General features: G+C 34.9%; 1 protein-coding gene across 1 annotated transcript in view; it reads right to left on the bottom strand.

Moving 5' to 3' along the window:
• Window positions 1-11,935, bottom strand: part of MALRD1 (MAM and LDL receptor class A domain containing 1) — a 235,169-nt gene that overhangs the window by 169,835 nt on the left and 53,399 nt on the right. Inside the window, exons 14-17 of the mRNA XM_040062159.2 lie at window positions 7,267-7,419; window positions 6,267-6,372; window positions 4,672-5,039; window positions 2,703-3,115 (exon numbers count right to left, since the gene is read on the bottom strand). Coding sequence (XP_039918093.1) covers window positions 2,703-3,115; window positions 4,672-5,039; window positions 6,267-6,372; window positions 7,267-7,419 — 1,040 coding nt within the window. The remainder of the gene's footprint in view (window positions 1-2,702; window positions 3,116-4,671; window positions 5,040-6,266; window positions 6,373-7,266; window positions 7,420-11,935) is intronic.

Raw genomic sequence — 11,935 nt, 5'->3', positions numbered from 1 at the left:
ATGCATGTTATGTCTACTTAATTGCAACGTTATTTTGCATTATTTATTTTCTTCTGAGCTTGGTCCTTATTTTTCACATTCAAATGGAAAAACTATTATATTTGAAGGGACAACTAAGGTTTTATATATGATACTCAGAATACTAAAATTTTTAGTGATGATACTAAATATAGCATTAATAGTTAACCATGGACTTGAACATTGTACTTTCATTTTTAAATTTCATAAGAGCCAATGAAGAAAATGCAAAACCGTTCTTTATAAAATCATCACAAAATTATGATAGACTCTCTTATGTACTATTTACATTTTTCAGTATCAAAGATCGATAACCATCTTTGTTTACAGAGATAATGGATCATCTGCATGAGCAAAAAAGGGGATAATTGTATTGGGGTAAAGGTAGTTATTATTTTTTTACTAATATGTTTTGCAATATACTAAAGTTGCCCTAGGTCTCTTAAGACAGACGTGATAGGTGTGTGATTTATGCAATGACAAAAAGGAAACTAGAGTGCTCAAAAGGATTGAGATACAGAATTTTGCCATTCTTCATGTATCATTGTTTCCTTTCCTGTATCATCAGAAATATGAATAAATATAGCAAACTAAGACAGTAATTTTTTTCTAAAATGTTAAAATAGAATCTTTGCATTTCTTCTGAGCAGAAACTATTTCAGATATGATTATTCCAAGGAAGATAAAAACAAACATTATTCATCAAAAATACGAGTAGGTTACCACAGACAGAATCTTATTTTACTACCTTTTCAAATGTTTATCTAAAGAAAAGACATGGAAGTAAACTTCTTAGTATGAAAATAAATGCAGAACAAGTAAAGAGACAAGGACACTTGACGGTGGGTTTTATTTCATGTTGAGATAAGTATCCCACATAATTAAAAGGAATAGAATAGTTTATAAGGAATTTCTTTTTTACTTGAGTTTTTCCAATTTAAAAAAAATTATAATTTCTTGCAGATAATGTCCTTTGCAGAAGAAGAGAAACTCCAGAACAATAAAGCTGCAAAAATTTTATAAGCATGTGTATTTGGGACTATTTTTAATACTTTTCAGTTGCAGCGTTTGACAGAGGGGCTTAATTTTGTCTCAGAAAACTGCATTACTTTTGTAAAAATAGTTTAGCTCTAAATTTGCCTCTTCTGCCTCCAGCTACTCCCATTGTTCTCACTGATGTCACATTTAACACTCTGGTGTAAAACATCTGATGGAACAGCAACAAATGTCACCATGGTTTAATGGCAGCTAGAACAAAGCTTTCTTGACAAAATTAAGATTCTGAGGCTTATTGGGAGCAGGTGTGAGCCAAGGGAGTCTGTTGCTGCCTTTGGGTTTCTGCCAGAGCATTCAACTAAAGAGCCTAGAGTTTCCTACCTATAGAGTTCAAAACTTTCAAAAGGGAATCTGACTTTCAAGAGGTTCTGAAGTGCCTTTCAGTGGTGTTTTGAATTTTTGGCTGACAACTTCTCCTTTTCCTAGGAGTTGGTACATAAGCACAATAGTTTATATGGTCCCAAAGCTAGCTTCCCATGCTTAGCAAATAAACTGAAAATGTGAATTTAAGGGATTTCTTATTTATAGTGATTATTTCTCTGACTGGGATCGAAAAAAACCCTACTTATATAGCAAGGAAAGAGGAAGATGAGACATCTCAGATGTATGACTGTCTCACATATTTAGAAGAGAAAAAGCAAAATGAAGGCCTGACTGATGAAGACTTAGACTATCTTTGGTCCTAGAGTCTAATATTTTCTATTTCTATTCATTAGGAGCCTCGAAAATCCTGTAAGAGCTGATGAGATGCTCTGGTTAGAGGCAGAGAAGATTATGAAGACAAGACTTGTATTTTGACCAGAAAAATATTTAAAAGTTCTATCTTATTTTTAGCTTTTCATGGGAAAAAAAAAAAAAAAAAAAAAAAAAAAAAAAAAAAAAAAAAAAAAAAAAAAAAACCAAAAAAAAAAACAACACCACCACCACATTCTCAAGTGAATCTAAACATTTCATTTGAAGCATTGAGGTGACCTACAAGACCAAGTACATGGTGTCAAAGCAGTGAAACCCTAACTTTATGGGGTGAGGGGAACACAACATAGTGAATATAGAAGCTACAGCTTTAATAGTGTTACACAGCCTGTAGACACCCTGAAATTAACTGAGATGCTGTTCTAGTACACATCTCAGAAGAAATACTTCAAATATAGTCGATTTAAACACTACACACTTAAAAGAAACTTCAGAAAGAGAAAGAAAGATTGGAAAGAGATCAGCACAGGGCAACTTAGTAGAAACAGAATACAACTTGCTCTCTTCTAAACTTCTGATTTTTGAAGTATTGTAAGTTGTGACACAGGAAACTCCATTATATGATATACAATACACAGTAATGAGCATCGGATCTTGATCTCTTTCTTCAGAACAAATCCTTGAAAAACAAAAACATTATGCATTTTAAATAACCTATATTCAAAATCTTTAAATTAAGTGGTTTATGGGGAAAACTTTATGTAACCAGAAGAACAAAAATTTTTTACATATTTCTTCAAAAAACCCTACAAATGTATTTTGAAAAAAAATTGATCAGACAATTACAAATAGCTTTGAGATTGTGCAGTCATTTGTGTACTCTCAGTGGTTTACGATGCAGCAAATAAACATTTCTCAATTTAGAAGGATCATACCTGAAATGGCTTAGAACTTCTGATGAAGAGTGTCTCTCTGATCCATCTGTTTTCTTGATTTCCGAACTTGTACCACAACAGCCATCCCTTAGTATTGCCCACAGTTCTTTGGAAGACTGACAGGCTATAAACTTCCTTCCCAAACATATGATAATGAAAGCGGAAAACACAGGTTCCATTGCCAGAAGGGTTGAAGAGAGGACTAAGCAAAACTGCTTTATCTCGGAATTGGCGTGGCTCAGAGGATTCCAGGTAAAGGTAATGTCCTCTGTCTGTGCCCGTCGTGTGGTCCTTTAACGGGCCTGTGTTAACTGTGGGGGTTGGACCCCGTATTCTGATCCAGTCAAAGTCATCCTGTACATCCTGCTCCCAATTGCACAGCCCATTTTCAAAGTTACACTGTAGGTCAGGGTCTGAAATATAAAGAGAACAGACTGTCAAAAACAAAAACAGCAGTATCAAAAGGGCATAGGGCTTGAATATATTTTTTTTATCATTGCAAATATCTATTTCCAATATATATCTGTCAAATTGTTCTTAATTTATTGAATAAACAGAACTGTGAATAAAATTATCCATGTTATTAATTTTATGGATTAGTAAAATTAAAGACTATGAAGTTCTTTAACTGAAACTGAACAGATCAAAAGAGTTAAAATTGAGGTTAATTGAATGAAATAAACCAAACCATACTGTCTTGTATATATGTGTGATAAATAATCTAATGTATTTTTGCTATATATATATATAGCAAATATACAGCAAATATATAGCATATATATATATATATATATATATATATATATATATATATATATATATAGTCCTAAAAAGACATTGGTGTTCACATCTTCATTATCCTCAATAATATTAATGCAATAATTTTATTAAGTCTAAATCAAAGAGTTTATACAGTTATAATACAAGTGTGTCTTATTTGACACCAAGGCAAAATGTATTGATTACTTCTAATATAAAAAATAAAATGTGTCAGAGGTGGTGAACTTGCATTCCAACTTTGTATATGCTTTTCATAAGCAATAACTGACATGGCAAATTTTTTAAAATTAATTATTGCATTTAATGGTGTTTAAAACGGTAACTCAAATCTTATAGTGGACCTCAAAATAGGTTATAAAGAAGCTAGGCATTCCACAAGTAGAAAAACTAAGATAAGCTGGAAAGTCTTCACTTTCTTTTAAATTTACAGGAGTTTTAAGGTGATATTCAGCAATTATTACTGCAGACTGATATCACCTCAAGCTTGTAAGGTGCCCCCCGTTTCTGAAACTGATTGTGATTTGCATAATTTAGTTACCTCAGGAAGTGATAAAGCAAATGCTAGTTAATTTTATTTTATATTAATGCTCTTGAGTTCTTAAAATTGATTAATGCACGCTTCAGGGGAAAAAACAACAGCACCCTTCAGCACTCAAGGTGAATGTCAAAACTGTGGACAACTTATAGCTTTCCTTAGTACTTTCAAGTTCTTCTTTTGAAGGGGACAAATATGTTCAGCATGACTCCCATCTTTAACAGAGATATTTTAACTTTTTTTTGGAAAGAAGAGTATAGGTCCTAAGAAGAGGTAGGGCATACACTCCTCTCAGTCCATCAGTACGTCTTACCCTGTACTTCCGTCAGTAAAATCAAAAATAGAACTCAATCAAATATTGACCCAAACCCACTGTCTGACTTTAAATCCTCTCTTTTAAAGTAAACTTGTGATGAATGTTCCTATTTTACACTAGATAAAGAAATATAGTTGTTTTGGATAAAGGAGATAGAATTCAATTTACCCTCAGTTTAACTCATCGTATGCATTTAAGTTTAAAATTATCATTCTGTTTTATCTCTAACTATACTGAGTGGCAGCATTACTGGCTGTAGGAATTCTGTGCTCTTTCAGCCCAGGGTGAATTGGCAAGTCAATTTTTGTGTGATGTAAATAATAGTGGAGAGTACTTACCACAGCTGTCTTCATCCGATCTATCCCCGCAGTCATCCACAGCATCACAGACCAATAAACTATCAATGCATGCTTTTGTGTCTCTGCACCAGAAGTGATTTGGACCTTCACAACTTAATGCTGGAGGCGGGAGAGCACAGTTTTCAAATCTAATATCATCAATTGCTGAGACGCCCTCATAAATACCCAGACTGATTTTATCAAGTGAAAATTGGAAAGCATGTGGAAGGCGTCCAAGCTGAATGACTGCCTTCAACCACTGATTTCCCTCGCTGTAATATGTCCTCCAAAGGACGGTCGGCTTCTTCAGCCCATCCACAAGCAATTGCAGCTCTGCAGCCCCAACTGACTCTCCATAATTGTAATACCTAAAATGATAAAAATAAGAGTGCTGTGTGGGCAAATGACGAAAATGGACCACATCAGTTACAATGACTAGTATCTTTTCTCTTATATCTCTGTGATATAAAGGAAGTCCACAGGGCCTGTAATTCAATCCACTTTCTGAATGCTGGTAGAATAGGCTGCTGTATCACTCTAGGCCACATCTCAAGAATTGAAAATTTTAAGGAAAAAGCACACTTCATTAAAATGAAACCCATAATTGAAGACACACATTTGCTTTCATATTAAGCAACAAACAGCGCTCACTCAGATGCATAATGTCTTTTAATAAGTACATAATTGTAAAGTTTCCAGAAAGAAAAACACCTACTGAATGCATAAGTACGCCTTCTATCTGTGTTAGTTATTGTCAACGTGATGGTTTCTACAGCATTTAAAATATTAAATACTTTAGATTGGCAATTGTACCACAAAACTGGGAGCAGAAGCACATATACAACTGACAACAAGTAATGTCATGAATCTTGGATAAAATACAGTTCTACTTCCTATGGCAGATGTATTTGACATCACTGAGACAAACTGCTCTTAATATTATTAAGGTCAGGCCAAACCTTTATTTAAACAGTAGCACCAATTTGTCCTCAGTAAACAAGTTATCAAAGCCATATTTTTCCTGTCTGTCTTTGACAAGTTTGCACGAAGACTGAGACAAGACAATTACTGAAAATGTTTGTTTGGGTTTGATTGCTTATTTTTAGTTGTGGGCGTTTGTTGTTTTGTTTTGTTCTGTGTATATGAAAAAAGTGGAAGCAAAGAAGGAATTCTCACACTGGACCTTTTATTTAAAAAGGATTATGTCTAATTTTGGATACAGTAGGTGACTCAAGGACCTATTAGATTTTTCAATGTTTTTCTTTTCTTGAAGAAAATTCCACATTTCCAAATTTACTTAACCAAACAATTGTTAGCAAAAGGATTGTGGTGTTTGTCCATGTATATACAGACACAATCCTTTACTATTATTTTGATCAGAGCCTGAAAACAAAGTCATGTCATGTTTCACTTCTTTTCTCCAAGTGTTTCATCTTATATCTGTATTGTCCACAATGAAGGCTATATGCTGACAGAATAAAATGAAACAAATACTCCAGAGACAGATGTATCTGTTTTGAACTATAACCTCATTTTCAGTCCAAGAGAAGCAATGTGAGATGATCCAGGAGTTTTAAATGTAAATTATTTCATACCAAAATGACAGCGTGCAATTTGGTCCTGTTTGCCTGAACTTTGGGCTTTGTAGCCGAGCTATTTGCGAAATGCTGTTGCTGGTCTTCAAAATGAACACAAAATGACCTGTTAAAATAAAACAAAAAAATCTTTTCAGGCTAGAGGAATAGAGGGTTTATAAAGATTTTTACAGCATTCATGGCCTCCACTTAAAATCTGGTTAAAGACCAAGTTTATCTATACCACTTCTCTGTTTCTAGGCCTGGCTTGTTGTCTTGGGTTATGTAACCTAAAAATATGTATTCTATTCCATCTGTTGGAAGCTGTTTTTTGGGAGATGTTTTATCCTTCTCTCACCCTCCCAGCAGGGAGAGGGGCAGATGCCTTCTGATAATGGCCCAGCCATTAAAACCAGGTGGGGCAGTGTTTCGATCTCTGTCACCACCCCTCCATCCTCCAGGGGGACATCTTCTGATAATGGGCCATTAGGGCCCACCAATGACTTGACACATTCCATCATCCCATTGTGAGATGCTCCACCCAGTGTGGGAGGAGCCAGCTGTTCCTAGCTAGATAAAAACTGGGACTGAAGGACACAAGGGATCCAGTTTTTCCACTGGATGCCTGGGGGAAGAGAGGACCCATCTTGCCACTGCTGGACTTTCTACAGGATCATCTCTACTCCACAGAACCACATCTGTTACTCCAGGAGGACTTATTTGGACTGCTTCCAGTACCCTGACCAACAAGGCGCCAGGTCATATCCATGACTCTATCAGGGTTTTTCCAGGATTTTTGTTTGCTTCCTCGCTTTTTTTTTGTACTACTACATTTGTATTTTCCTTTTTTAATATTCCTAGTAAAGAACTGTTACTCCTATTCCCATATCTTTGCCTGAAAGCCCTTAATTGCAAAATTATAATAATTTGGAGGGAAGGGGGTTTACGTTCTCCATTCCAAGGGAGGCTCTAGCTTTCCTTGGCAGACAACTGTCTTTCAAAACCAAGACACTTGTTTTACCTTCAGGTTTGTTATAGGTGTGATCCCGTGGAGGAGCTTGCTTCTGAAATGCAGGTGGAAGAGCACTGCTGGAACTTCTTACCCAGTCAAATTCATCTCCATTTACAGTTTCAATCCAGCCACAGCTCTCTCTTTCAAAGTCACACACAGCAGCTGGAAAAAGAAAGAGACATTTCATTTCCATACACAACATTACTAAAAAAAGCTTTGTAGTAGGAAAATTAAATAAAACGTTTCTAATATGTCATCAATAGTCTAGAAATAAAGCTAGGAAAGGGGCTTGGAGAGGCAGAGTGTCTTCATACCAGACGTGAGGTATTTGCTCAGTAACAGCTGAGTAAAATCAGCCACAGGGGAGCAAACACCACAATGTGCACCGTACTCAGTGAAGCAGCTCCTTCTCTCTTGGGGTGCTTCTGCCAAAGCACTCAGACGAGGCAAGGAGGTGCTGAAAACAAACCTCACAGTCCTCCTGGCATGGAGAAAGAACATTGGGCACACAAAGCAGCAACAAATCTTCTGCAAGATCTTTTTTGTTGTTGGAGCCAGAAATTAAACCCTTTTTTCCTAAATGCCAGCAAGTACGTTAATGATAAAATCCTTCCTCTGTTCATAATTGGAATAAAGCTAAATATCAGGTATTAGTGAGACACTATGATAGTGGTAATCCCCGAAACAAAAACTATTGAAGTGAAAAAGATCTGAAAAGCATATTCAGCTGTATTCTTCAAATCTTCAATTAAAAGAGCAGTGGTAGTTTAGAAAATGTATATATTACTAAAAAAGGGGTGGGGGGGAAGGAGTAGAAGGGTGTCATTTATGAATGAATGAATGTAAATTGGCATAGAATCATGGAATGGTCTGGGTTGGAAGGGACCTTAAAGATATTTTAGTTCCAACCTTCTTACCATAGTCAGGGACAGCTCCCCCTATACCAGGCTGCTCTGAGCCCCATCCAACCTCAACACTTGCAGGGACGGGCTATTCACAGCTTTTCTGGGCAACCTGTTCCAGTGTCTCACCACTCCTGTAGTAAAGAATTGCTTTACATCAGGTTTTTCTCTCTAGTATTTTATAAAAAAATCTTCATTAAATCACAAAATTATATTTTATATTCTTGCAAATGTAACAGGCTTTAAATGGAAAACATTAAGAGAATTATTTAAAGACTTTAAGAAATAATTTATTAATCATATACATAGAAAAATTAAAGCAAATATTCAGGTACGACTGTCAGAATTCTGCCATTATTTTATAACTCTTATAACACCTTTCAGTGGTCATATTATGCTGCGGTCATAGTATGGTATGTAGAATATGCACATATCAGAATCATAAGAAACCCCTTGAGGAATAAGATTACATCAGTGTTTATGTCTGGAAAATATGGGAGTTTTTTCTATTTGTTGCATTTGATTTTGTTCGTTTTCATATTTAGAAACTCTGTTACACTAAGTTACACATATTTTTTTTAGAAAGAATGAAAAATTACTAATGAGGCATGTTAGTAATATTCATGGCTATAGATTATAAAAAGAGAAATTATATTTGTAAATTATTAAGCAATTGAAAGTCCACAGTTAGTGTAAAAAAAAGCTAAAAATTTGGAAGAACAAATAATGTTTAAGAGATCAAAGAAAAGATATGTTTGGTCTACATATGGTATATGTGGGTCAGAAACGCCAACAATAAAATGATGCAAATGTGACTTAAAAACAGAAAGAATAAGTTTTTTGACAGAAAGTTTTGATACAAAATATATCTGCAAATATTCACAGACCTAAGCATAAGAGAAATTACTGAAAAATCCCCAGAGAGAATACAATGAAAAAAGAATATGGACAGCTATTTTTGATTTGTTTTTCACTCAACAGAAGAAACCACATATTCCCAGAAGAACAGCAACAAAGTATATGACAGACCTTGGACACAGATGGTTACACCAAATGAGGTAAATAAACAAGATAAAACTGTTAAGTCTGAGCCCAGACTTCTTGCCCAGACTTCTCTGTAACTTGTAACACAGACAAAACAGAAAAGAAAGGATGCACTAGACCATTTAGCTTAAGCATGGATGAGTACACTGAGATAAAATAACCCTGAAACCTTCAACTAAATCTCAAACCAACTATTTAACACCTAGGGAAAATACAAGAATACAGCATGTTGGTAGAGCCTGGGTGAAGTGCACTTGGATCTTGATGCTTGCTAAGACTTCCATTATCTAATTGTCTTGTCCCATAACTTCTTTGACTGACACTTCCAATTCAGACAGATTATTCAGAAAAAAAGTCTCCTGCTTGGGTACTTTTGTACTTTCTCTCATAGTGAGCTCACACAATCTAATCTGCCTTCTCTCCTAAGACTTTTGTTTTTCTTTTTCTCACATGCTGTCTTAATACTATAACCATCACGTGAGCCTATACACTTTTCCAGGCTGTTTTCTCTTTATGCACTGATGAATTTATTGTTAGTGTTTCTTAAACTTGTTTTGTCATCCTTACTGTGTTTTTACATTTAACCTACCAAAATTCATCATTTTTTCTGTATTTTTAATGCAGAAAATACTTCAACCACTTGTTTGGTGCTTTTTAACTCCTAGTGGTATCCATGCCACCTGTATGAATACATTTTTCTTTGCTGCCCCTTTTAGCATAATTTTTTACAAGTTCCCTCCCTAGTCAAGAAAGAATCAGTGATCCTGTGAGCATCACATTTGAGAGTGATTGGCTTTGTTGATGCTTTGAGAAGGCTTTACATCTTCAATAGATTGTTTTCTTTGAGCTTACTTGTTACCACAAAACCCTAGATGTCTTTCTGATTTTGGGTTCTTATGCAAAATAGTTTCTCCCTTTCTGCTTTGAGGAGTTTTACTCTAAGGGCTTCACAAATCAGATGTGCAGTTTCTCTGTTAGCTGAGTGATGCCTAACATGAATTTAATAAAAAATCCTGCTCAGTACAGTATTTTAAAAACAAGTGTTTAAGATATTAGTATTTCCTCAAGAATGGAAGTTCATAAATCTCAGAACCCACAAAATCCCTCCTTGCATTTCAGCCCATGTAACTTTATACAGAATGCATTATAAATAAAATCCAGGTGAAGAGATAACTTCATTACTTGCTTATAATATTTTCTTTTACTTAAAAACTGTTTCTAAATGCTCCAATAAGCCAATAAAAATTAAAATAATTTTTAATCAGGAATTTTAAGATAAATTTAAGAACTTTTTGCTAGATGGCAAAAGTAATATTATCATCAGTTCTAGGAACCAGTTAAACTCTGAACACAGTCATTTTAAACTATTTTAAGTCTTTATAATGGAAACACACTGAAACACACTTCTGCCTTCCCATTTTTATAATTTCTATCCCAGCTACTATTAACTAATTTCATTACACACACTCTAATAAATAACACCATTTAGTGCAGTGGCCTAATTTCTACAGTGACAAAATGAATAGAGAACTGTTAAAAAATAACTGCAAAAGTTCGTCAGCAAGAAGCGATGCTAAATAGAACAAAAAAACAAACAAAGAGAAGACAAAAAGCAAGTCAATACTTGAAGACCAAACAAGTCTGATCTTTACAAATCCAAGGCAGAGTTCCCTCATTTTTCATCTCCAAGTATTAACGGCTGCAATTTTGAAAAAAAAACCACCCATCCCCGCCCCCCAAAACCAAACGAGTAAAAAATCTACAACAAAACACACACACACCACACACACACACACACACACACACAAAAGAAAAGAAAAAAAAAATCCACACTTAAATATAAAGGTTTAAAACAAATAGATGTGGTAGTCTCCTCTACAGAGGGCTACAGGAACAAAGCACTCCAGAACATTTGCTTTGCTAAATTCTTTCGGGAAATCCATTTCAAAAGCCATGAAATTGCAACAGACTTCTTTGTGATTTCAGTCATGTTGGCTTTTTAGTATTAGACAGATATGATTTGTACATAACAGAGGAGTGTATATCACTTGTGAAATGAAAAATATCTTTGCTTGTAAGGAAGGCAAAACATGCAGATTAAAACATTCTTTTTATAAATAAATCTAGTGATATCACTGTTCACCTACATTTTTAACAACTAACTGCACTAAATATCTCCTAACTTAGTTGTAGGAGTTACAAAGATTGAGATTTTTACAGAGGGAAAATAAGATTGTAAAAAAATTTTATAAAACTGAAGGGAAAGTTCCTGTTTTTGCTGAACTGCACAAAAATAAGATCCAATGGTCATTATTCAGGTCTTTTTATTATTTATCCTCTTTTCTTTGCCACTGAAGCTCATCCATTATTTTCTATCAAAGTGCATAATTTGCTGGAAACCAAATAAGAGTAACTACACAATGAGACATAGGTTTGGCCCAAAAAGTACTATTCAGATATTTGCTCAAAGAAGTAGACAAGTTAGACTTATGACTTCTGGGTTCTATAGAAATTCTAAAATTGTGTGTGGTCTCTGCCAGAAAAGTGCCCTTGCTCTTTCCTCAATGCTCTTTTTTTCCACAGCCTATTTCCTGTTTTACTTATTAAACAACTGTTTTTCTGTGACCCCTAATCTCCGTCCTAGTATCCCTGGAAGACTGGAAATCCTCACTCTCTCTCCTCATTTCCCCAAGCAGCTCCCTGCTCCAGGTCCTCTCATGCAGTCTCATCTC

Source organism: Hirundo rustica, chromosome 1 (assembly GCF_015227805.2).
Source record: "Hirundo rustica isolate bHirRus1 chromosome 1, bHirRus1.pri.v3, whole genome shotgun sequence".
Lineage (NCBI taxonomy): Eukaryota > Metazoa > Chordata > Aves > Passeriformes > Hirundinidae > Hirundo > Hirundo rustica.
The sequence above is the reverse complement of the archived record's forward strand: the minus strand, read 5'-3'. Positions and strand labels throughout refer to the sequence as shown.